The sequence below is a fragment of the Garra rufa genome, chromosome 4 (genome assembly GCF_049309525.1).
Source record: "Garra rufa chromosome 4, GarRuf1.0, whole genome shotgun sequence".
Taxonomy (NCBI): domain Eukaryota; kingdom Metazoa; phylum Chordata; class Actinopteri; order Cypriniformes; family Cyprinidae; genus Garra; species Garra rufa.
Window position 1 is genome coordinate 56,782,654 of NC_133364.1, and position 27,877 is coordinate 56,810,530.

The 27,877-nt window shown below is 38.0% G+C and overlaps 1 protein-coding gene across 1 annotated transcript; it reads right to left on the reverse strand.

The window, feature by feature from the left end:
• Positions 1-143: 143 nt before the first annotated feature.
• Positions 144-27,877, reverse strand: LOC141333047 (uncharacterized). Its single transcript, XM_073837992.1, has 12 exons — positions 26,345-27,877; positions 25,961-26,117; positions 25,310-25,502; positions 25,097-25,192; positions 19,139-19,234; positions 17,685-17,810; positions 17,415-17,549; positions 17,183-17,293; positions 14,191-16,285; positions 13,789-13,830; positions 6,141-6,239; positions 144-704 (listed from the first exon to the last, which is right to left on the reverse strand). The coding sequence occupies exons 1-12, from the start codon at positions 26,451-26,453 to the stop codon at positions 487-489; spliced, it is 3,477 nt and encodes a 1,158-aa protein (XP_073694093.1). The 5' UTR covers positions 26,454-27,877; the 3' UTR covers positions 144-486.

Here is a 27,877-nt window from a genome sequence, read left to right on the forward strand (position 1 = left end):
CGCTTGGGGGTGGGGGCGGTGGGGAGTGGCACCAAAACAGCTTGATGTGATGAGGCACACCTGATGTTAATGAAGCCTCATCACTGCCGCTGCTTAAATGCCAGGCGTGCCTCTCCTTGAGAGACCGGTCTCTTCCCTGTGCCTGCACGCTAGTGTCCTGAGAGGGCAGCGTGTGCGGCCTCTGGACTTCATCCCTTACTGGACCCTTCCCTATCGAACACTGTCGCTTCAAGGAATCCCCTGCACGAAGGGGACACCAAATTCCCTGTTTATTTTGGACACTTTCCCCTCCTTTGGACACTTTAATTTTCTTATGTTTAATAAAAGCCTCTCCAAGGCCTGACTCTACACCCACTGTGTCTGTCATTTGCTCTTCCCACCACATTCCCTAAAAATGCTGATTTGGGGAACTAACCTTTAGTTGAAAACAATTAGAACTTGTTTCCCCGAGGTGAACGCTTGTAGGAAGGCTGAAATACCCGCATTTTAATGTACTTTTTTTCTTATGGAAGAAATGCGGTTTTTGATGAAATATTTCACTGCCTTCCAGTCTCGATTTACTAAAACTTCAGCTTCTGCATCAACGCAATGCTGACAGTCCATTTTCCCTGGAACTTGGTTTCTCACAATGAATTTCCTTAGGTGCCTTTCGACTGCAGCACATTCATCTGATGTCCAGCTTCTTTTGACTGCAGTTTGTTTGCCTAAGTATACAGGAAAAAAAAAAAAAGAATAGTTAAATCATCAGAACTGAAAGAAAACAAAAATCTGAAAGACAAACAGACAGCTATATGAGAAATGGACTTAAAAAAAAAATCAACATTAAGTAACATTGCCTCTACATGTCTACTAACTTTGTTGGGAGACCATCACAAAGAGTTAGAGGATATTAAGTAGACAGATTTCTAATAAGTTAGTTGACATGTAAGTGTAACATTAATTGTCAACATAATGTTCAAAAAGGACCATCAAAATATTACCAATGATTTTGTCATGTACTGATAAACACAGCAACATGACACAGATGGGAACATGCATGTTAAAATACAGGTGCATCTCAAATTGGAATATCCTAAAAGGTTTTTGTTTGCAACTTATTTCAAAAACTGAAACTTTAATATATTCTAGATTCATTGATTAATTACATGTAAAGTTAAACATTCCTTAAGTTTTTTTGTTTTAATTTTGAAGATTAGAACGTACAGCTCAAGTCAAAAATCCAGTATCTCAAAATATTACAATACTTGCAAAGATCAATCAACAAAAAAGGATTTGCAAAACATAAGTTCAAGTTCTTTAGAGTATGTTCATTTATGTACTCAATTCTTGCTCAGCAGCACACAAATGACAGCATCAGTGAGGTGTGGCGTGTAAGTGATCAGCCTGTGGCACTGCTGAGGCACTACTGAACCTTCAGATCGCCTGTATATTGTTGGATCCACTGTTTCTCATCTTTCTCTTGAAAATAGCCAACAGATTCTCAATGGGGTTCCGGTCAGGCATGTTGGCTGGCCAATAAAGCACGGTAATATCATGGTCAGCAAAACAACTTGGAAGTGGTTTTGGCACTGTGGGCAGGTGCTAAAGTCCTGCTGGAAAAGGAAAGCAGCATCTTCATAAAGCTTGTCAGCAGATGAAAGCATAAAATGCTCCAAAATCTCTTGGTAGACGCTACATTGACTTTGCACTTGATACTGTAAAACACAGTGGACCAACACCAGCAGACGTCAAGGCACCCCATGGTATTACTGACTTCAGAATCTTCTCAATGGACTTCTGTGCCTCTCCAGGCTTCCTCCAGACTCTGGGATCATGATTTCAACATGAAATGCAAAAATTACTTTTATCTGAAAAGAGGACTTTGGACCACTGAGCAACATTCCAGTTAATTTTCTTCTAAGCTCAGGTAATATGCTTCTGATGTTGTTTCTGTTTCAGAAGTGGCTTGGTAGTGCTTTTCCTGAAGATGTCTGAGTGTGGAGACTCTTGATGTGCTAACTCCGGCTTCAGCCCACTCCTACTGAAGCTCTCCTAAGTGTTTGAATCGGCTTTGTTTGACAGTATTCTCAAGCTAACAGTCATGCCTGCTGCTTGTGCACCTTTGCCTACTCAATTTCTTTCTTCCAGTCAACTTTGCATTTAATATGCTTTGATAAAGCACTCTCTAAACAGCCACCCCATTTAGTAATGACCTTCTGTAACTTACCCTCTGTGTGGAGGGTGTCAATGGGTGTCTCCTGGACCAATGCCAAGTCAGCAGTCTTCTCCATTAGTGTGGTTTCAAAGAACAAGAGATACCGGGAATTTATACTGTAGGTATGGTCATTTAATGAAACTCAAATGTAAATTTTCCAACATTTTGAGACGCTGAATTTGACTTTCATGAGTTGTACGCTCTAATTATCAAAATAGAAAAATCGTTTTACTTTACATGTAATGAATCCAGAACATATGAAAGATTTTTTTTTAAGTTACAATAAAAAAAAGTGAAAAAAAAAAAAACCCAACTACGATGATATTCAAATTTTTTGGGATGCACCTGTATATACAGATGAACATATTTGGTGCAGGTTCTTTTGTATTGTACGTTTTACAAATCAGGAATGCCGTTTAAGGGGAGTGCGGAACTGCAATAAAAATAAAAAAAACAATACAAAAAAAAAAACTGACCTTTTTTTTTACCCATTGAGTTAAAGGAGAACTCCGGTGTGATTTTGACCTAAAGTGTATTGAATCATGATACCGAGTGTAAACGTACCTTGCATATCTCATCTCGTCTTGTCCACTGCTGTCCGAAATCTGGGGTCAGTTAGCCGATGCTCACAACAGCTTGTCAATGATATTCAATCGGGCATCGAAGGAGCCATGTAAATAAATCACTGTTTTACGCCATTTACGAGGCACAAAGTAGCTCCAGACTTCATTGGTAGACTTCCAAGGGCCCTGACATTTAAAACGAGACATTGAGAACTTAGAAAAAGCACCGGTAGTTTATTTACAAGTAGATTTATACAGACAGTAACGGCAAGGAGTTTAGCGGCCGCCGCCATCTTAAATGTAGTCACGATAAGTCGAGTGTCGATCACCAAGGAATTTATCAGCTTATCAACGTACCAGGTTGTAGTTTCCTTGGTGCTCGACACTCGACTTATCGTGACTACATTTAAGATGGCGGCGGCAGCTAAACTTCTTGCGGTTACTGTCTGTATAAATCTACTTGTAAATAAACTACCGGTGCTTTTTCTAAGTTCTCAATTTCTCGTTTTAAATGTCAGGGCCCTTGGAAGTCTACCAATGAAGTCTGGAGCTACTTTGTGCCTCGTAAATGGCGTAAAACAGTGATTTATTTACATGGCTCCTTCGATGCCCGATTGAATATCATTGACAAGCTGTTGTGAGCATCGGCTAACTGACCCCAGATTTCGGACAGCAGTGGACAAGACGAGATGAGATATGCAAGGTACGTTTACACTCGGTATCATGATTCAATACACTTTAGGTCAAAATCACACCGGAGTTCTCCTTTAACATTGTACAACGACACTTCCCTTTAATAAGGTGCATTATTTGACATTATTCATGGGTCTACAAAAGAACAATGCAGTGTTTGAATTGGTGGCCTTGTTCATGATCTCCCTAAAATAAAAATAAAACTACTCTGTATAGATTCTTAGAACATGCTTGACACAGACATGAGAAATATTCGTATAGAATATTTTAAGTGTGTAGTCTGAAATTTAGTCAGTCATGTCAAAAACAAATATTCTCTGATAAAATAATCCGTACGGAACCAAGGCGAGGTAGTTGCTACCGTCTGAGCTCATTATCTGCAATGTATCGTTTGAATTTGATCTATTCCTAACGACGATTCCAATAAGATAAAAATCCATTAAAAAGTTATGTCAAACATTTAGATGTCAAATGTATATTCTGTCTTTTTAATGTATTTATTCCTTTCCTTCAGAAAAACAACAACTAGAATAATATAAATGTAAAACCTTAAAATGTTAAAGACTAGTAATAAAATGGAAACAAACAAATCAATTAGCAATAGCATAAACAAAACTGATCAAATGCCAGGTACAACCCAGGCAATGGTTTTCTTTCATAAATAAAATATTGATTAGCCCTCATTTCATGAGTTCACACTTGCATATAATTAGGTGAAGTACGTAAAGCATGTTTGGCGGGCTGTCTAGGGAAGGCCTCCGAGCTCGGGAATGGCCCGAACCTAGAGTAGCCTCCCGTATAGGTTTAAAAAGAACTCGGAATGAGGAGATAAGGTGGTGGAGGGATGCTGATAAACCATCAAATGGGTAGAGGCAAGTCAACTGTATTTATATCTGATGTAGATTAACTTGAGTGCGTTCCACTTGTGTTAATTAGGCTAAGTATCTGACGCGCTCCTCCCGAACTTTGTTAATAAAACATTAACTGACTGAATATCTTTCGTAATTTTAATGATTTTCTTTTGTTCTTTGATTAACATTAACGACAGACGGCACGTTTATTAGATGGCTGTCTCTTTAACACTGAACATGCGTTTTCTTTCTCACCTGTTTACGTTCACTTAAGACTAGGGCTGTCAATCGATTAAAATTTTTTATTGCGATTAATCGCATGGTTGTCTTGTGTTAACTCGCGATTAATCGCACATTTTTATCTGTTCTAAATGTACCTTAAATTAACACTTTTTTAAGTTTTTAGTACTCTAATCAACATTGGCATGGATGCTTTAAGCAAATATGTGTTTATTATCAGTGAAACCATACTTGACTAGACTAACTTGTTTCAAATGTCATAGATGTTTTTCAAATAACTTGTTCATGTCTATTAGACACATGAAAAAAAGAACATAGAAACACCAGGTTCCCATTACTTCTCTTTCTTTGCACTGAGCAATTTACTTACACAAGCCTGTTTACATTATTTGCAGGACAGGGCAGCTCACTTCTTCTGAACATGCAAAATCTACATTTATTATTACATTTGTTTGCCTCTCAGTGCCCACATACTGTCATTTGATGCAGCCACGTTCTCAACAAAACTGTTTCCATTGTTTTGATGTAATATTTCTGTTATCAGATAACCAAAGTAATATGAAATAATAACTGAAAAAAAAATCCTGAATTATGATCATGATTCAATCACTGAAAAGAATCATTTACCGGCATCTGGACATAAGTCACTATTCCCTGCATTATTATCGTTGTTTTTAACTTCCTGTTTGAATGCCTTCAGGATCCTTTGACTTTTTAGGAGTTTGGCCTGTACTGATTGGAGAGCCTGGTCTCATGCAAATGCGCACTAGCACGACTTTCTGTATCTATTTGGCGTGCTATTAACAAGCTGAAATTAACTTTGGAGTACATATGAAATGCAATTATGCATGTGTTTGACGTGCATTTAATACGCCGTTTTCGCTCGTATGTGGCTTTACGCATCAACCACACAGCAACAATCCTAACGTAGCCCGACTCCGCTTGCATTCATTAAATATGGCAGAAGTGCCGGTGTACGCAAAATGATAAAATACAGAAGTACTTGCGTACCGGCCCACTTCAAGCACTGGAATGAACATAACATCTGTTTTAACCGAAAGCGCTGCTCCACTGCCGCTCGCTGAACAGAGCAGACGCAGATATGAAGAGAGGGAGGTGCGCGCGCATTCATTGGGAGACCTCACGCACGTTCAGCAAAACCGAAGAGAGCCTCAGAAACTAAATTGGGTTTGTCCAATTATGTGTTTGTGTATTGTTGCTAGACACTTTTCGCTAGGTTGGCAGCACTGCATCCATTTAACTATGGGCTATAGTGGGTCAAACAGAAATGCGCGCTGCGTTAATCGCGCGTTAATAAAATTAGTGCCGTTAAAATTAATTTGCGTTAACGCGCCATTAACGCGTTAATGTTGACAGCCCTACTTAAGACCAAAAAACTCTGTTTATGATGATTTACTGACATATTTCGTGCATATTGGTCAATAAATATAAAAGAAAAGTCAGTTACAGTCCAGAACAACCTTTTCTTTATGGAAATACACGGAACTGTTTGAGAACGGACACAGATCGGGAACCCGCATCAGGACCGCAGTTAAAGATCAGCTGTACCATCAATCCACTTTATTTTTCTAAGCTCACCTCTCTTTTTGGCCGACTTTGTTTGCGGTTGCAAATATACTGTGGAAGTAGGTTCCTGAATGGATGTCACACTGTCCTCAGCTTCTGGAATGAATTCATCTGAGTGCAAGAAGAAGTATTTAATGAAATAAAACATATACATTAGCTGCAAGCAACACAAGATTATGATCAATCACGCATAAGTTTCAGTCATTTAGGTACGTCCCATTAAATGTTCAGATGTTAAAGTTTGTTTACAAGTTTTTAGTTAGTCATGAGATACGTTACAAAAACAGGTGTGGCATCATGACAATGAACTTGCCAGTTTAGTCTGTGGGAGTTTAGGCAGGACTTTGATACTAAGGACTTTTGACTACTTTAGACTAGGGCTCCAAAAAAAAAAATCACTACTGTGCAAACAGCCAAATGACGTAATCAGTCCAAGATGACAGCAGCCATATTGGGATCTTTTGGTTTTACTTTTCTATAGTGGAAGTAGAGAGGTGTCATAAATTTTTTGTGTGTGTCTATAATTTAAAGTAAAGTTATATCATCGGAACAAGCAATTTACGGTAGGAAATGTTTTAACCTCGTTACATTATGGTATTAACAGTAAAAAAATTACCAGCTTACAAAAAATAAGATAGGTTAGCACATTTTGTCAATTTTTTTTAAATGAGAGCCACGTTTTATAGAGTAACTTTTTTTTTAATGCTGAGCACTCAGGTGTTGTTTTTTGTTTTTTTTCCCCTGGCACAGAGAGTTGAAGAATGTTCAACTTTGGGTAAAACACAACGCTAATCACTGTCAATTTGTAGTCAGCTAACAAAATCACACAGGGATCGTACTGGTGCTTGAATTCCTTGAAAATGCTTGAATTTTAAATGTAGTGTTTTCAAGGTTTGAAAAATGCTTGGATTTTGGATACAGTGCTTGAAAGTGCAGTTGCATTGGTTTCATATTAATTCGCTTTCATTCTAAACAATTATTTTTTGTTATGCTTATGCTTTAATGCCTCTGATGGAACAGAGCGAGAGATAAGACATGCCGGGAGGTTGTTGCATGACAAATACAAATTATGTTTGAAATGAGAACTCTGGGCTCACAAAAACCGCCAGTCCGACATCCCTGGGCTATTTTAGTCAACTACCAAAATGTTTGACCGGACTGCCCGACAGGCTATCATAAAGTAGAGGGCTTAACTCCTTAATTTAGTTGTATCAAATTTAAGGGCATAAAAAGTTTGTTAATTTTAATAGAATATGAAAATACTAATTTATAATTAATAATAATTTAAAGAGGTCTTACATTTGGGGATGGAAAGACTAGAATCACGATAGGGCTGGATAAAACTTCAAAAGGCAATGATGCACACTTCAAAGTCAAAACGCGGCACGGATGTCTTTATATGAATATATCTGAAGAGAACCAACTGTCCTCAGAAACGTGTCGTGGGCACTGATCTATAATGAAGAACATTATATCATCATTATATAGATCAGTAGTCTTTGCCATTTTAATTACCATCCCTGGTAAAACTGCCTTAATGCTGCTTTGTGTACAGCTATTACTAGGGAAACCGTAATATTTCACCACCTTAGCATCCAAGATGTTAGTACTTAAAGATTACATGTAAATATATTGTATACAATTATTTTAGTTTTTTTGTTTACCTGGATGTAAGCACAGTGCAGTGTTAATGCTTAAACTGCATTTACAATGTTTAAAGTGGCTGACAATAATAAATATTGTTGGTCATTATGGTGGTACTTGGAAAGCCAGCTGTCGAGTCACAGCCCTGATGAATGTAAAAGCTGGGTATGGAGCACAAGACATTGAAAAAGCTGCAAGATGAGATGCAAATGGTATATTTTAGTAGTGTCAAAATTAGCAAAATAACATGTGGTTCATTTTTTCTAGATTACCACAGTAAAAATATTTAATGCAATAAAAACAGGGGCAGGGCTAGGGTTAGCCATCCCCATTTACAACTTTTGCCTCTGTCTATTTTATTTATTTTATGAGATGCAGAACGTCTTTACGAGCACATCAAACGAGAGGCGTTTCAAACACACACTAACTTCGCCTCCACGCCAGGCTCGACTCGGCCTGTATCATTTCATATCAAACTACAAAAGAAACTATGTGCATGCAATGTCATATGTCATCGGTTAAGGAATTAAGTTCCAAAAAAGGGGATTAAGCTGCCTTAAAACTGTGCATGACATAAGTTCTATATGCATCACATTAAAAACATCTATGAAATTGTAAAAACTGTCCTGAGGCTCCCCAGCATCATCTCCCTCATCTAAATCACCCCATTACACTCTCAGCTCTTCCATAGAGACTAAGTAAAAAAAAAAAACAAAAAAAAAAACTAAAAGGTCATGTACAGCAGCCGTATTTAAATAACAACAGCTGTTTTGATGTGTTAATCCAAAAAAAAAAAAGACATTAACTTTTGTAGCTTTAAGGATTTCTTTAAAAATGTATTTAGAATTAGTATTTGATAACTTTATAAAATTTTTGTACATATCTGCTGAAGGGCACAGGTAGCTAAATATTTAACTTATTATAATGGGTTTATTTTAGTGGTGGGCCGTTATCGGCGTTAACGTGCTGCGTTAACGTGAAACTCTTATCGCGCGATAAAAAAAATATCGCCGTTAATCTATTCTCAAATTTGGGTTGGGAGCTGGGTCTAAACTACGCAAGCTATGATGACTTTCACCTTCACGTCCGTACGTTTAAGTCTCCTCCGCCAAAACACAGACGGGATCGCGTCGTCCTTCATTCATAAAAACCGAATCTACTATAGCGAAATGCCACGTAAATTCGTCGTTTTTTGGATTCATAAATCAAATGTTGGTCAGTCACTTAATTCAAATCGCGATATGGACTAGTGTCTGTGAAAACTGAAATGCAAAAAGACCGTTTTAATATGAATCCGATAGGTTCGTTTGCTGTGTGTTTGCATTGCGGAGACGAGCTTTTACTACACGGAGTACTCGCATACTGAAACACACGTGACGCTCCCGGTAATGTTTGGCATTTTCATCTCACATGAACAGATAAACTCAATCTCCCAAACTGCTGTGAGTGTCACTTTTACCGTTTCATTTGAGAAAACTAGCATCATATCAAACTGTATGACACAGAAACTTCACGGCAACCTGTCAAAATAAAAGTACGGTGTAACATGTAATGGGCTGGGTAGGTGTTGACGTTAAAAAAACACAATCTAATAGGTAGAAAAAATAATTTCATTGTTAGTTAGTAAAAACAAGTACATCTAATTAGGGCTGCACGATTTTTGCTAAAATGTGAATCACGATTTTCCTTTATGGGAATTGAGATCACGATTCTCTTAGACGATTCTCCTTTTTTTAACCAAAATTTATTGCACTCAAGAACAAAAATAAAACACAGGACATTTAGTTTAATAAAGTGCTGGTGTAACATAAAACAGTCTCATTAACGGTCTCATTAACTAAAAAATATAAAAATAAATTTGTAAAAATAACTAAATGGAACTTTAACAATAACTTAACTGTACTTAACAATAACAAAAAATCTTTGTGCTCCTTAAAGGTTCTTGGCCAAGAACACTAAACGATCAACATTTTCAGGTTTTAGGGAGGAACGCAGGCATGTTACAATGTTCCCCCCTGTGCTAAAAACCCTTTCTGATGGGGAACTTGTAGCAGTGATACATAGGTATTTCCTTGCCAGCAGAGACAGTTTTGGATATTGTCCCTTGTTTTCATTCCACCAGACTAAGGGGTCATCTTCGCTGTCAATGTTTCTCGTGAGCAGATATGAGCCGAGCTCCATGTCAACATCATTCTCTTGTGAATCAGATGAGGATGCTGCTGCCTCATTGCCCTTCGCTGCTTTAAAAAAACTGCCTAAGGTTTTTCTCTTCTTTTCTACGGGGAGCAGCGAAGGCTGGGTGCTGGGGACAGTTGTGGGGGGACTTTGCTGAAAAAGAGAAAAGATAACTTAAAAATCTCAATACAGTATTCTACACTTGCTAACAAAAATAACATATCAGCAGTGGGTCAGATAAATACGATTTCAGTTATTTGCAGCTGTAAACAATTTAGCCGTACATTTCTTACTCTGTTAGACAATATTGTGAATCGTGTAAAGATATACTTACCATACCAATGCTAGTCATCTCATTCTTCAGTCTGTCCTTGACACTGACTTTGTTGTCCTCACTGACATAGTCCAGTTTAAATCGTGGATCCAATGCTGTGGCTAAATTGAGCAGCTCCTGAGTGTGTGGATCACTATACTTCTCTTGAAGGTAATGCAGGATTTTTGACTTAATTGATCGTGCAAGATCTGTATCATCTTCCTGCACTGCCATCATTGTTTCAAAAAGGTGGAGGACCGGCTTGACTGAGGAGCTAGTAACGTACTGCTCCCCTGACAGAGCATCAGTAAAATCTGCCAGTGGGGTGAGTGTCTTGTTGATTACTTCAAGGACTTCGATGTCTTGCCAGGTTGGTGTCAGGTGTCTAGCTTTCCGGTCAGAGGAGAGAACATGACCAATAGCAGTTTGCTGTTCAAGGACCCTCTGGACCATAGCTTGTCGGGATCCCCATCTTGTCGGGCACTCCGTTTTAAGCTGGTGTTCAGGCAGGTTGAGCTCCTTTTGGGCAATAGCAAGCTCCCTCTTCCGCTTCCAACTATGGCTGAAGTAGGCCACAATCTTTTTGCAAAGACCCACAGCTCGTTCAATCCGTGAGTCTTTCATTGCATTCTCTTGAAATAAAAATATGCTTTGTTATTAACGCTGCAGTAAATTAATTTAACATTACATACATTTTCTTGCATTGTTAAAATAGCTATTCAAATTCAATATAATGGGACAAACATAAAGCAGGATATACATAATTGTGTGTGTTTATGCTTTATTTATTTTAATCTAATTTTAAAATAAAATTCAATATTCAATGTTAATTTAAGCCTCAGAGTAAAAATGGGACCATTTATATTTTTTCAACTTATGTTTAATTTACACATTTTTCTGATTTAAATGAAAATATAAAGTTATAGATTAGTTATTGATAAGTTATTGATTGTTAATACACAGCTCACCTATAGCCAGATGTAGTCTATGGCCAAAACATTGAAGCCTTGTCCAGTTGTTTAGGGAGGTTGCTTTCACAATGTTTGCTCCACTGTCTGTGGTGATGCACACCATTTTTTGCTCCTCCAAACTCCAGGAGTTGAGACTCTCCTTTAGTCCTTGAGCCAATTCCTCGCCAGTGTGATCAGCAGGGAAGAACACCGTCTGTAGGCAGCGGCTTTTCAATTTGAAGTCCCTTGTTATGAAATGCACTGTCAAGCTTAAATAAGGCTCCATGGTTCGACTTGACCATAGGTCTGTTGTTGCCGCAAAGTAATGAATATTCTGCAGTTCTTCCTCGACTGTCGTACGACACCGGGTGTATAGATCTGGCAGTGCAACGGATGAAAAATAATTGCGAGAGGGCAAACAGTAGCGCTTGTCTAAAGTCTTCATCATAGCCTTAAATCCCTCATTTTGAACAGTGTTGATTGGAGCCATGTCTTTAGCTAAATGATAAGCGATGGCGTTTGTTATCTCTTTGTGCCGCTGTGAACTTGACGGGTATGGCGATGCTCCGTACAACGTCTGAGTTATGGAAGTTTGTGTTGTCTGGCGACTGGTGCTTTGAGTTGTGGCTCCCTTGTCTTTCATGGCTAACTCGTACTGTATTTTGTGGTGACGTTTGAGGTGGTTGTACAGATTAGTGGTATTACCTTGCGGTGCTGCGACGATGCCAAAACACTGCTTACAAATGATCACTGTTTGCGCATCGTCTTCGGGTTTAAACCCGAAGAAGTTCCACACAGTGGAATGTGCTCCTTTTTTCTGTACTAATTTTGTCACATTCTCACTTTCGCCGTCGCCACCAGAATTTTCCACACTTTGGCTCATTTTTCTCCCTCTTACCGCTAACTTACAAATCCACCGAGTAAACTGACGTTTAGGTCTGACACCTTGTGACACGTCATGTGAGTGACAGCGTAACCTAGCCAATGAAATGAGGGTAAAGAGAGAACCGCTCGATATTTATTACTGATTGGTGAACACTTGAATGCAGCATGATCTGTTCTGTATACAGGGAAATACACGGAAAAGAATCGCCTTCATTTAGAAATGAGATCGCATTTATGTGTGAATCGAGATCGTGATTTTTTTTCGATTAATCGTGCAGCCCTACATCTAATTGAACAATTTATTTTCATCAACAAATTATCATAGAACAGCTTTATGAGTTTTATGATCCATTCTCAAAGACTTTAAGTCATTATTTGGGAAACACACATATTCTGAATGCCTTCAGCAGAATTCAAATTAGCCATTTTAATCTAGATTAATTCCAAGATTTAATCTAGATTAATCTAGATTAAAAAAATTAATCTATGCCCACCCCTAGTTTATTTGAAAGTTATTTTTTTAAAGTCTAATAAATATTAAAATTGATAGCGCTCAATTATACTGTAATGTTGAATGCCTATAGTCAACGGTAAAACATTAAAGCAATAGTTCACCCAAAAATGAAAATTTGATGTTTATCTGCTTCCCCTCAGGGCATCCAAGATGTAGGTGACTTTGTTTCTTCAGCAGAACACAAATGACGATTTTTGACGAAAACCGGTGCAGTCGGTCAGCCTCATAATGGCAGTGGATGGGCACCAGACCTTTGAAAGTAAGAAAAAAACATGCACAGACAATTCCAAATTACACCCTGCGGCTCGTGACGATACATTGATGTCCTAAGACACGAAACGATCGGCTTTTGTGAGAAACTGAACAATATTTATATCCTTTTTTACCTTTGATGCACAGCCACGTCCATCTGTCGTGACCACGAGATTGTCATCCGGCTTGTTACATGTGAACGCGCTCTGGTGTAGAATACGCAAAAAGGGGAAATCAGCGATAAAAAACAATTCCGGATCAGTTCATGCAAGCAAACGTAATCTTTTACCTTTAAATCGGTTTGAACAATCAGCATATAGAAAGTAATTACCATTTTGAATAGCCGCGATACCCAAAATCTCTGTGCACTGTGTAAACAATGAGTGATAAATACACGCGACAGATGGCTTCCGGCGTTTGCGTATTCTACACCAGAGCGCTATACGAGTAACGAGCCGGATGATGAACTCGTGCTCATGACAGATGGACGTGGCTGTGCATCAAAGGTAAAAAAAAATTATATAAATACTGTTAAGTTTCTCACAAAAACCGATTGTTTCGTGTCTTAGGACATCAATGTATCAACACGAGCCGCAGGGTGTAATGTGGATTTGTCTGTGCATGTTTTTTGTTACTTTCAAAGGTTTGGTGCCATCCACTGCCATTAAATCACTAACAGACTGCACCGGTTTGAGTTAAAAATCTTTGTTTGTGTTCTGCTGAGGAAACAAAGTCACCTACATCTTGGATACCCTGAGGGGAAGCAGATAAACATCAAATTTTCATTTCTGGGTGAACTATCCCTTTAAGGAGAATTTTTTATAGAGACATTAGTATTGCTAACAGTGAAAGAAGCCATTAAACAAATATTTAAAATATATTTAAATAAGATGATTCATAATAAAAAAATAAATCATACAAACATACCTTCTTCTTGAGAGCACCCATCCATGTCCAGGTCAACAGTCTCTAAAAAAAGTAATAGAATATGAATGAGTCAGAAAGCTGAAACTGTGGTCAACTTTGCAAAAGTAGTCAAAAATAATACATAAATAGCAAAACAGACGGTCTTAAATGGTCCAGTTATAGTCAATTATAACTATAAAACCTGCTCTCCCCATCAGTATGTTAAAGGAGAAGCACACTTCCAGAACAATAGACAAATACATATAAATATAATTACAAATGCTTGTACTCTTATTCAATTCGATTATACTAAACTTGATTTTGCTACTCAATTCAAATTCTATACACTTCTCTAAAAGAGAATGATTTACAGATGGACAATCCTATCCTTTAAGGAAATTTTAAATAAAAAAGGCTTAATACCAGTCACATCAAGCTGAATTTCATCCAGATTCTTCCCTTTGAACTCTCCTAGCCGTCCCTTTTCCAAAGCTAAAAGAACTTTGCTAATTTTAGCAAGCTGGAGGGTTCCTTCTGGAAGACGGTAGTGCTTTCTGTGGACCTCAATGTTGTGGCCAAGGAAATCTGCCAACTGGTCGAGTTCTGTTGTTTTCAGGTTGAGAACGGTCGACAGAGTAGCAATGTGTTTCCTTAGTTTTGTCGAAGTTAGCGCTTTTGGATGTTTGATGTCATCACATTCGTTCACAAACTGCCTAATGCAATCAGAACCCCTCAAATAATGGACAGAGTGCGGCAATGCAAACAAGTAGCAGTTTTCTTTCAGCACTCCACATTCTTCTCGCTTCTCAGTCAAAGCATCAAGGGATTCCCTCATGACTGGAGTAAGGAGAACAGGGACTTTCCTTCCTCGCTTTCCTACTATGGCAATCCGGACAAAATGTTTGCAAAGCTTCTGCTCGAGCGCTGTAAGGGCCAGGTTAACATCTTGGTGAGTTTCTGATGTGTCCTTTGACAGGTACACAGACAAGGGCATTCGGGATACCTCTCCTGCTCTACGGCGGTTGAAGAGAATAACTTGTGCCAAGGTCACTTTAGCAAGGTCCTTCCAGTTTAAGGGAGAAGGATTTTCTCGCAGGGCATCAAGTTGTGTCTGCTGTTTCTCAGACAAATGGGAATGAAGTTTTTGGACATCTTGTGTGAACGGTAGAATTTGAGGAGAATTCCACTTGGTCTGATTAAGCTGAGTTAATGCTTGGCTCGCAATGTCAAATTTCCAACTCTCTTGATATAGCAGTGCAAATTCTTCAGCGTCTTTGGCTGTCTGTTGATCTTTCGTCTTTAATCCTTCAGATTTGATAAACATGGCCAATGCATGTAAGCCATGCCCAACTTTGCGAGCAAGCGATGGACGTTGATATTTTCCAGTTTTGTCACTGAATCCAGCGAGGCATCTTGCAGCCCTAACAACATGACTGTATTTTTCAGGTTTTATGAGTTCTTTGATGGACTTCACGTGTGTCATCTTTTTAGCTTCCAGTACCAGCCTGGCAAGCTCTCTCAGTTTTTGTCGAATATATTGGTGTTGGCTAATTACATTTTCATTCTTGTTGAACAGTCTGAATCCATATTCAAGAATGCAGCGGTCTTCCTTAATTGCAACGGCGACCTCATCCTGATTCATTTCATTTAAGAACTTCCAGTATGTGTCGCTAAGTCCAGTTGGAGCAGGTTCAGCAAACGCACACAGCGCTTGAACTCTTGTTTTACCTCGCTTGGAAGACTTGCCCTGAGGCTTGAAATTGCAGACTTGAAAATGTCGCCACATGACTCTTTTTCTGAAGAGCCCAAAGCAGTAAACACAGTGCATAAATTCTTGTCCTTCAGTTTTTTTTTTGGGTTGCTTCCACGGGATGAGTTTGCCTTGCCGGCTCTCCAAAACTTCAACATTATGTTCAAAGTTCCCCTTGTTTCGTATATAATCTAATTGCAGCCTCCTTTCTTTTGAGTTCTTTGGCAAACTCAATGCCTTCGCAACCTCGACCACATCACTGTGTCTACGCGACAAGTGCCTTGACATTTTTTGAACTACTTGGCCACAATACAAGCAATGATGTTTCTTGTTATATCTTCTAGAACCATCCTCCTTTTTCAAAACTGGATTAACATAGACGGATGGCTCTTCTTCAAGCGGAACTGAAATGCTCATCTCTTTGTTACTATATGTTCGCGCTGTTGTTTTCTCTCTGCTTCTTTCATCTCTGCTATTGGAAAATCTGCAATCTTGCACTGAGTCTTGACTTGTTTCAAATCTTCTCTGACCTGAAGACTCACACCTGCTCTGACTGGATGACTCACTTCTGCTCTGACTTGAAGACTGAAATTGGCTCTGACTTGACTTGCTTCTGCTCTGTGTAATAGCTGACTTTTGTTTATTTTTCAGTGATAACTCCAAGCTGCAGTCACTGCTATCCCCTGTGCTTTCTTCCCTGGGATCTGGGATATACTCATCCTCGCTATCGCCACACGAGTCATCTGATTCTACAAGATGCCTTTGAATCTTTAAAAAATAAATAAAGTTAACAGGATTAGTCTCTCCAAAATGAAGGAAAAAAAAGACTCACCTACAACACAAATGACTACGGTTCATCAGAGCACAAATGAATAGTTTTGGATGTGAAGAGACAGAATGGAAATGGACAGCATTTAAGTCATTTAGGCAAGATAATAAAAGTCCATATTAGAAATATTTTAACAATGATGTGTTATTTTAACATGAGTGATCTGATGAGCTTGATACAGTGAGGAAAAACAATATTTAATCCTCTGCATGTTTGCCCACTAACAAAGAAATGATCAGTGGTATAATGTTAACGGTAGGCTAATTTGAACAGTGAGAGACAAAACAAAATTCAGAAAAAAAACTCATAAAAATTAGGACTCCACTTTTTGAAATTCATTTTTCTTATGTTATTCTGTCTCTCACTGTTAAAATCAACCAATACATTTATAGACCAACCATTTATTTGCCAGTGGGTGAACATACAAAGTCAGCAGGGAATATAATTGATTTAAATATTTTTTTCAAATAACTTTTTTCTTTATGTAATGAAAGTTTATAACGGACAAACACACAAGCGTTAAAACTGTTGGTTGCCATCAATTTCCATTCATCATGTCTCTTAACATCTAAGTTTATTTTCTTAGTTGTATTTACGAGCAATGAAATTTATGCATATATGAAAGTTATTTGAGAGTTCTTTTAATACATTAGTACGATAAACTGACTAAAACTGTCAACTGCATGACATTCATTCTTTAAGGAAGCTAGGTAAAAATTTATTACAAGTAAATTAAATAAGAAATAAACTAGTAATTAAAAATTAGACCAAGGGACTAAAAACATTGAGAACACCAACCATTAAGTGACAAAGCATGAAAAAAAAAAATCACTTACAGGACGGAGAAAGCTTCTCTTTGGTCTTTCTAGAGCCATTTCCATCTTGGGAGTGGCAATCTCATCTGTGCTGTCATCACTTGGAACAGAAAAATCTGGTACCTTGTCCATCTGCCAAAAGGGAGTTAGGTCATGCTAGGATTGTTCACATTCTATCAAAATCATTTACAACAAAAATATTTTGGTAGAAATTAACTGTCAAATAGTTGGTACCAGAGCTTAAGAGGCATACCAAAATGCTTTTTGTCATCCTCAGCTTTGAAACAACTTCGCTGTCTGATTGCGAACTGGAATCCTCATCAGTTTCATCTACTATACTTTCACTCGAGTCAAACAGAGGCTCAGAATAATCAGGAACCGCATCCATCTGCCAAAAAGAGTGATTTTAATATATGGTTATACATTTTTGCTCACACTATTAAAATCAGCCACAGGCAAATGATGTTTGAGCCATTTACATAAACTTTACACAAGAATTTTAAGTACTGCATCGGAGGAATACCTGAATGTTTCCATTCCTTGTCTTCTGTTGAACAACACCAGAGGGTGGAGAGGTAGGGTTGTCTTTATCCTCATCAGTCTCATCACTTTCTGAATAATTTACTAGGCCAAACCCTCCAGTAAACACCTGAATATAATTAAACATATGTATTAAGAGTTAACTGGAACCATATATGTATAAGCAGTGTACTAATTTAGCACAAACACTTGGGCAAGAACCTAATAACAACAACATTTATCTAGTTTGACAGAGTGAACGGCCATCTAAAGTTGAGTCAGTTTAGCTTCATTTCTATAGCGCTTTATACAATAAAAATAGTTTTGAAGCAGCTTTTCATTGATCAGCTTGAATCATGGAATTATATATTTCCTGTTGAAGTCAGTTCCTTCTCAGTTCTGTCTATTGAGAAGATAATTATTAAATTTGTTTAGTTTGTCAAATCAAATCATTTTAATTCTTCTTAAATACTGTCATTGTTTAGTGTTGAACAATTGTCAGTCAGTTGTCACTGTTCAGCTGTTTAGTTTTTGATTCAGTTCTGCCTAAAAACGGTATAAATATCAATATAACGGAAAATACTTTAAACATGATGAATAAATGAGACTTCAACATTGGGGTGTTTATGAATCTGAAAGAAAACAGAGCCAAACAGCATTCCACAGAAGCTAGAGAAAAAGTCACACAAATGCAGATCAGGGAAAAGGCAATGTATAAGTGTTTTAATTTCCCACTGAGAACAACTGGAATAGAAAGTGGAAGCTACAGTACACCATCCAAGTACTAAAGAAGTTCAATGTTAAATCAGATAAGCCACAAAAATGCCAACAATTACAATTAAATAGCTAAATGTTCTTTCCTAGAGCTAACAGCTAGTGTCACAGCAACATTTAATATCGTGCAATGGATTACATCTAAAATACTCAACCTGAACATGTAGCAGCTTGTAAAGTGTTGAATTCTACCTGCAATAAGTTCAGTTTAAATAATGACAGGTGCTGTTCCAATTAATTAAAATCACTTTGAATGAGATCCATACGTGAGGGCCCCATAAGGCCAAGACTAGAAATGTGTGTGTGTGTATAAGGACCCCATAAGGCCAAGACTAGAAATGTGTGTGTGTGTATAAGGACCCCATAAGGCCAAGACTAGAAATGTGTGTGTATAAGGACCCCATAAGGCCAAGACTAGAAATGTGTGTGTGTGAACTTAACTGTAAAATCATTACTTTGGGTTGAGGGCCCCATAAGGCCAAGACTAGAAATGTGTGTGTGACGCTTAACCTGACAGAAACCTTTCTAGTTTTACTGTCCTGCTGCGCACTAACTGTTTCCTCAATCAGAACTCTAACATATCACCCAATGATGATAAACATAGTGTGAACCTGTTTCTTTAATAGAAACTATGAAATCTAAGAGCTCAATAGTTTGAGATGATTGTCTACATTACTCTTTTACCTGTGTGATTTCATCATCCATTTTGGGGTCATCATCGGATGGGTGATCTGTTGGGGACGAGTCGGTCTGTAGAGCAGAAGACTGCTTCTTTGGACCCTGCAAATCAGACAAAAACAGAACAAGAACCTGTGAAGAACTGACAAGTGTAATGTATTCAGGCATTTACAAGAGACACATGTTATCTCATGTAAAAACAGTCTCTCAACTAGCATATAGTTGAAATCTAAACCCATTTACAGATCCTTCCTAGAGCTAACAGCTAGTGTCACAGCATCATTTAATATCGTGCAATGGATTACATCTAAAATACTCAACCTGAACATGTAGCAGCTTGTAAAGTGTTGAATTCTACCTGCAATAAGTTCAGTTTAAATAATGACAGGTGCTGTTCCAATTAATTAAAATCACTTTGAATGAGATCCATACGTGAGGGCCCCATAAGGCCAAGACTAGAAATTTGTGTGTATAAGGACCCCATAAGGCCAAGACTAGAAATGTGTGTGTGTGTATAAGGACCCCATAAGGTCAAGACTAGAAATGTGTGTGTGTGAACTTAACTGTAAAATCATTACTTTGGGTTGAGGGCCTCATAAGGCCAAGACTAGAAATGTGTGTGTGACGCTTAACCTGACAGAAACCTTTTTAGTTTTACTGTCCTGCTGCACACTAACTGTTTCCTCAATCAGAACTCTAACATATCACCCAATGATGATAAACATAGTGTGAACCTGTTTCTTTAATAGAAACTATGAAATCTAAGAGCTCAATAGTTTGAGATGATTGTCTACATTACTCTTTTACCTGTGTGATTTCATCATCCATTTTGGGGTCATCATCGGATGGGTGATCTGTTGGGGACGAGTCGGTCTGTAGAGCAGAAGACTGCTTCTTTGGACCCTGCAAATCAGACAAAAACAGAACAAGAACCTGTGAAGAACTGACAAGTGTAGTGTATTCAGGCATTTACAAGAGACACATGTTATCTCATGTAAAAACAGTCTCTCAACTAGCATATAGTTGAAATCTAAACCCATTTACAGATCCTTCCTAGAGCTAACAGCTAGTGTCACAGCAAGATTTAATATCGTGCAATGGATTACATCTAAAATACTCAACCTGAACATGTAGCAGCTTGTAAAGTGTTGAATTCTACCTGCAATAAGTTCAGTTTAAATAATGACAGGAGCTGTTCCAATTAATTAAAATCACTTTGAATGAGATCCATACGTGAGGGCCCCATAAGGCCAAGACTAGAAATTTGTGTGTATAAGGACCCCATAAGGTCAAGACTAGAAATGTGTGTGTGACGCTTAACCTGACAGAAACCTTTCTAGTTTTACTGTCCTGCTGCACACTAACTGTTTCCTCAATCAGAACTCTAACATATCACCCAATGATGATAAACATAGTGTGAACCTGTTTCTTTAATAGAAACTATGAAATCTAAGAGCTCAATAGTTTGAGATGATTGTCTACATTACTCTTTTACCTGTGTGATTTCATCATCCATTTTGGGGTCATCATCGGATGGGTGATCTGTTGGGGACGAGTCGGTCTGTAGAGCAGAAGACTGCTTCTTTGGACCCTGCAAATCAGACAAAAACAGAACAAGAACCTGTGAAGAACTGACAAGTGTAATGTATTCAGGCATTTACAAGAGACACATGTTATCTCATAGTCTCTCAACTAGCATATAGTTGAAATCTAAACCCATTTACAGATCCTTCCTAGAGCTAACAGCTAGTGTCACAGCATCATTTAATATCGTGCAATGGATTACATCTAAAATACTCAACCTGAACATGTAGCAGCTTGTAAAGTGTTGAATTCTACCTGCAATAAGTTCAGTTTAAATAATGACAGGTGCTGTTCCAATTAATTAAAATCACTTTGAATGAGATCCATACGTGAGGGCCCCATAAGGCCAAGACTAGAAATGTGTGTGTGTATAAGGACCCCATAAGGCCAAGACTAGAAATGTGTGTGTGTGTGTATAAGGACCCCATAAGGCCAAGACTAGAAATGCGTGTGTGACGCTTAACCTGACAGAAACCTTTCTAGTTTTACTGTCCTGCTGCACACTAACTGTTTCCTCAATCAGAACTCTAACATATCACCCAATGATGATAAACATAGTGTGAACCTGTTTCTTTAATAGAAACTATGAAATCTAAGAGCTCAATAGTTTGAGATGATTGTCTACATTACTCTTTTACCTGTGTGATTTCATCATCCATTTTGGGGTCATCATCGGATGGGTGATCTGTTGGGGACGAGTCGGTCTGTAGAGCAGAAGACTGCTTCTTTGGACCCTGCAAATCAGACAAAAACAGAACAAGAACCTGTGAAGAACTGACAAGTGTAGTGTATTCAGGCATTTACAAGAGACACATGTTATCTCATGTAAAAACAGTCTCTCAACTAGCATATAGTTGAAATCTAAACCCATTTACAGATCCTTCCTAGAGCTAACAGCTAGTGTCACAGCAAGATTTAATATCGTGCAATGGATTACATCTAAAATACTCAACCTGAACATGTAGCAGCTTGTAAAGTGTTGAATTCTACCTGCAATAAGTTCAGTTTAAATAATGACAGGAGCTGTTCCAATTAATTAAAATCACTTTGAATGAGATCCATACGTGAGGGCCCCATAAGGCCAAGACTAGAAATTTGTGTGTATAAGGACCCCATAAGGTCAAGACTAGAAATGTGTGTGTGACGCTTAACCTGACAGAAACCTTTCTAGTTTTACTGTCCTGCTGCACACTAACTGTTTCCTCAATCAGAACTCTAACATATCACCCAATGATGATAAACATAGTGTGAACCTGTTTCTTTAATAGAAACTATGAAATCTAAGAGCTCAATAGTTTGAGATGATTGTCTACATTACTCTTTTACCTGTGTGATTTCATCATCCATTTTGGGGTCATCATCGGATGGGTGATCTGTTGGGGACGAGTCGGTCTGTAGAGCAGAAGACTGCTTCTTTGGACCCTGCAAATCAGACAAAAACAGAACAAGAACCTGTGAAGAACTGACAAGTGTAGTGTATTCAGGCATTTACAAGAGACACATGTTATCTCATGTAAAAACAGTCTCTCAACTAGCATATAGTTGAAATCTAAACCCATTTACAGATCCTTCCTAGAGCTAACAGCTAGTGTCACAGCAAGATTTAATATCGTGCAATGGATTACATCTAAAATACTCAACCTGAACATGTAGCAGCTTGTAAAGTGTTGAATTCTACCTGCAATAAGTTCAGTTTAAATAATGACAGGTGCTGTTCCAATTAATTAAAATCACTTTGAATGAGATCCATACGTGAGGGCCCCATAAGGCCAAGACTAGAAATTTGTGTGTATAAGGACCCCATAAGGCCAAGACTAGAAATGTGTGTGTGTGTATAAGGACCCCATAAGGTCAAGACTAGAAATGTGTGTGTGTGAACTTAACTGTAAAATCATTACTTTGGGTTGAGGGCCTCATAAGGCCAAGACTAGAAATGTGTGTGTGACGCTTAACCTGACAGAAACCTTTCTAGTTTTACTGTCCTGCTGCGCACTAACTGTTTCCTCAATCAGAACTCTAACATATCACCCAATGATGAAAAACATAGTGTGAACCTGTTTCTTTAATAGAAACTATGAAATCTAAGAGCTCAATAGTTTGAGATGATTGTCTACATTACTCTTTTACCTGTGTGATTTCATCATCCATTTTGGGGTCATCATTGGATGGGTGATCTGTTGGGGACGAGTCGGTCTGTAGAGCAGAAGACTGCTTCTTTGGACCCTGCAAATCAGACAAAAACAGAACAAGAACCTGTGAAGAACTGACAAGTGTAATGTATTCAGGCATTTACAAGAGACACATGTTATCTCATAGTCTCTCAACTAGCATATAGTTGAAATCTAAACCCATTTACAGATCCTTCCTAGAGCTAACAGCTAGTGTCACAGCATCATTTAATATCGTGCAATGGATTACATCTAAAATACTCAACCTGAACATGTAGCAGCTTGTAAAGTGTTGAATTCTACCTGCAATAAGTTCAGTTTAAATAATGACAGGTGCTGTTCCAATTAATTAAAATCACTTTGAATGAGATCCATACGTGAGGGCCCCATAAGGCCAAGACTAGAAATGTGTGTGTGTATAAGGACCCCATAAGGCCAAGACTAGAAATGTGTGTGTGTGTGTATAAGGACCCCATAAGGCCAAGACTAGAAATGCGTGTGTGACGCTTAACCTGACAGAAACCTTTCTAGTTTTACTGTCCTGCTGCACACTAACTGTTTCCTCAATCAGAACTCTAACATATCACCCAATGATGATAAACATAGTGTGAACCTGTTTCTTTAATAGAAACTATGAAATCTAAGAGCTCAATAGTTTGAGATGATTGTCTACATTACTCTTTTACCTGTGTGATTTCATCATCCATTTTGGGGTCATCATCGGATGGGTGATCTGTTGGGGACGAGTCGGTCTGTAGAGCAGAAGACTGCTTCTTTGGACCCTGCAAATCAGACAAAAACAGAACAAGAACCTGTGAAGAACTGACAAGTGTAGTGTATTCAGGCATTTACAAGAGACACATGTTATCTCATGTAAAAACAGTCTCTCAACTAGCATATAGTTGAAATCTAAACCCATTTACAGATCCTTCCTAGAGCTAACAGCTAGTGTCACAGCATCATTTAATATCGTGCAATGGATTACATCTAAAATACTCAACCTGAACATGTAGCAGCTTGTAAAGTGTTGAATTCTACCTGCAATAAGTTCAGTTTAAATAATGACAGGTGCTGTTCCAATTAATTAAAATCACTTTGAATGAGATCCATACGTGAGGGCCCCATAAGGCCAAGACTAGAAATTTGTGTGTATAAGGACCCCATAAGGCCAAGACTAGAAATGTGTGTGTGTGTATAAGGACCCCATAAGGTCAAGACTAGAAATGTGTGTGTGTGAACTTAACTGTAAAATCATTACTTTGGGTTGAGGGCCTCATAAGGCCAAGACTAGAAATGTGTGTGTGACGCTTAACCTGACAGAAACCTTTCTAGTTTTACTGTCCTGCTGCGCACTAACTGTTTCCTCAATCAGAACTCTAACATATCACCCAATGATGAAAAACATAGTGTGAACCTGTTTCTTTAATAGAAACTATGAAATCTAAGAGCTCAATAGTTTGAGATGATTGTCTACATTACTCTTTTACCTGTGTGATTTCATCATCCATTTTGGGGTCATCATCGGATGGGTGATCTGTTGGGGACGAGTCGGTCTGTAGAGCAGAAGACTGCTTCTTTGGACCCTGCAAATCAGACAAAAACAGAACAAGAACCTGTGAAGAACTGACAAGTGTAATGTATTCAGGCATTTACAAGAGACACATGTTATCTCATAGTCTCTCAACTAGCATATAGTTGAAATCTAAACCCATTTACAGATCCTTCCTAGAGCTAACAGCTAGTGTCACAGCAACATTTAATATCGTGCAATGGATTACATCTAAAATACTCAACCTGAACATGTAGCAGCTTGTAAAGTGTTGAATTCTACCTGCAATAAGTTCAGTTTAAATAATGACAGGTGCTGTTCCAATTAATTAAAATCACTTTGAATGAGATCCATACGTGAGGGCCCCATAAGGCCAAGACTAGAAATGTGTGTGTGTATAAGGACCCCATAAGGCCAAGACTAGAAATGTGTGTGTGTGTATAAGGACCCCATAAGGTCAAGACTAGAAATGCGTGTGTGACGCTTAACCTGACAGAAACCTTTCTAGTTTTACTGTCCTGCTGCACACTAACTGTTTCCTCAATCAGAACTCTAACATATCACCCAATGATGATAAACATAGTGTGAACCTGTTTCTTTAATAGAAACTATGAAATCTAAGAGCTCAATAGTTTGAGATGATTGTCTACATTACTCTTTTACCTGTGTGATTTCATCATCCATTTTGGGGTCATCATCGGATGGGTGATCTGTTGGGGACGAGTCGGTCTGTAGAGCAGAAGACTGCTTCTTTGGACCCTGCAAATCAGACAAAAAAAAAGTAAATTTCTGTGTGTGTGTGTATATATATATATATATATATATATATACACACACACACACACCCAAAAAAGTAGTTGTGTTAGTCTAACTCACCTTGTTACGCCATGGCCATTGTGCATCACCATAGTTATATTCAATTTCACTTCCGATTTCAATTCTTTTCATGGCAAATAGACACAAATGGGGCCTGTTATTTACTATGATTTTTTTCATAGAGCAGTTGGGAGATTTGTGATTGTCATTGCATAGTCTTCCCAGAGAGCCATCTTCTTTGGATGCATCAATACTAAAAGGTATAAAAAAAACTTTGTAAGTTCATTTAAAGAAAAACCCTTTAAATATTTAAATATCATGTGCACAAATGGTCAGATTACACGAAAGAGACATTTAAATTACACATCAACTGTAACTGTAAGACATACAAAGCAGAAAGTCCTAATCAACAAAAGTGCTTATCATCAGCCTAAAATGTTAAAGTCGCCCTGTAGTGAAACTCAAGTTTTGAATGTTGATAATGTACAGCATATTGCTCCAAATACCATTGCGGAGTATATTAACTTAAAACTGCCGAGGACCACAGAACAGACAGAAAAACATTAAAATCACCCATAGAATTGAGTACACAGGGGCTGTATTATCGGAATTAACTGCTGATTATGCTTTTGCTCATTAACTATTCAGAAGTGTGTTGCATGGCATACATGTTTCCCAGATGTCTCAAAACATGCATCTGTACATACTTACCACCAGTGACGTTGCTGCCACTCAAAATCAAATAGAAATGTACTCTGTAACTCTGTGTAGTGTCTCGCCTGGAATTCCTCTGCAGCAACGAGTTCCCCCTTGTATTCCAAGACAAAAGCTCCCGGTTCAACAGGCTGGTTAGCAAATACTCCTCTACCTATAAAGACATAATTAGAAAGACACTTAATTTGGGGAAAAAGTTGTTGCCTTGACACTTTTGGAGGTGAAACTAGGGATTCAGAGTATTAACCGAATGTAAACAAATAGGAAAGAAAGAAAGAAAGAAAGAAAACTCTACTAATTTACCATTTCCAACTACAATGGTATACATTATTATGTAAGTGTATGCAAATGAGAGGTACTGATAAATTCACATCAACATACCTTTGTTTCTATCTATATATCTTTCCACAAACTCTGGTTTGTCACATGAAGACAAAATATAGGTCCTTGCTTCGTCAGCAGGCCGTATCCTCTTTCTTCTTTTGGACATTATAGCTTTTTATAAAATAAAATACAGACACATCCACAAAGAAAAAGTATGAATTTAGCATGAGAGACAAAAAACAAGCAAATTCAAGTCATTAATATTCAAGTGGAGCTGTCACTGGCATTAATGTATCAACTAACATAATCAACAATACATATATTAAAGCATTAATTAATCTTAACTAATGTTAATTATATTAAAATACAGTCGTTCATTGTTAGGTCAAGTTAATTCACAGAACATTATTTAATGTTAACAAGCACAACTTTTGATTTTAATAATGCATTAGTAGATATTGAAATTTACATTAAGATTAATAAATGCTGTAGTAGTATTGTTCTTCTTAGTTCATGTTAACAAAAGTAACTAACTAATGAAACTTACTGTAAAGTGTTACCAAAAAATACGTAGTCAAATTATCAACTGCAATAAAACATGCTTCTTTCTTCTGCTGTCAACACCATTATTAGTCTAGAGATAAGATTAGCAAGCTAACGCTAGCGATCTGAATAAACTAGCACATCATTATTATTAACCATCAATTTCATACGTTACGAAACGGAGAAAGCATTTGAACGAAACTACATCATGTACAAAGTCAAATAACATAAACCTACCTGTTATTCACCTGAAGAGATTCTTCCGTTTACATCCACTTGAAAATGCAGAAATCCAGAAAAGTCCGTCTTTCCATGTGCTATTAACAACGAGCGATCTCAGTACAATGGTCACTTTACTTCATTAAGCACCATTCTACTGATATGAGTAGGAATTGACACAAAACTACATCAAATGTACAGTCAAATAATATAAACCTAACTTACCTGCTGCTCTCAAGAAGAGTGAAGTTCGTCTGTTCGACGTTAAACCGCATTGAACTTCCGGTTGATAACGCGCGTAACCGAATATAAACGACCCCTCCCTTTCCGTGAACTATTAGCAATTAGCCGTGTGATTAAAAAGGTTTTTCATTAAGCATCGTTCTGTTGATATGGGTAGTAATTGACACGAAACTCAAATGCAGTAAAATAATATAAACCTACCTGTTGCTCACATTAAGTATTTTTTCCCTTGGTACAGAGTTGAAACACGTTAAATTATAGATGTAAAATAAGGAATTAACACTGTCAATCACAGAAACTAAACAGCTCCTCCCTTTCCGTGAGCTAAAATAACACACACTTCCGGTAGTGTGTATCTGCGGCACTACCGCACTTTGAGATATGGGGGCGATAGAGAGCGCAAACACACATACACACAGAACCATACTTTGTCACCTTGTGGGGAAAGTGAAAAAAAGGCATGAGACACACCAGGAGAGGCTTATGAGGCTGTTTAAATGAAAATCGGTGTGGGGCCCACTATTTTGGGCCCCACAAGGCTGTTGGACCCCACACTGTTGGTGGGCTCCTTGTCACCGGGCCCAA

Bases quoted from the DNA above. Each gene is read 5' to 3' on its own strand.
- LOC141333047 (XM_073837992.1), bottom strand. From the start codon at position 26,453: ATGTCCAAAAGAAGAAAGAGGATACGGCCTGCTGACGAAGCAAGGACC. The intron at 17,294-17,414 runs GTATGCCTCTTA...CCCTTTTGGCAG, and splicing joins GGATGACAAAAAGCATTTTG to ATGGACAAGGTACCAGATTT. The intron at 13,831-14,190 runs GTATTAAGCCTT...TACTTTTTTTAG, and splicing joins AATTCAGCTTGATGTGACTG to AGACTGTTGACCTGGACATG.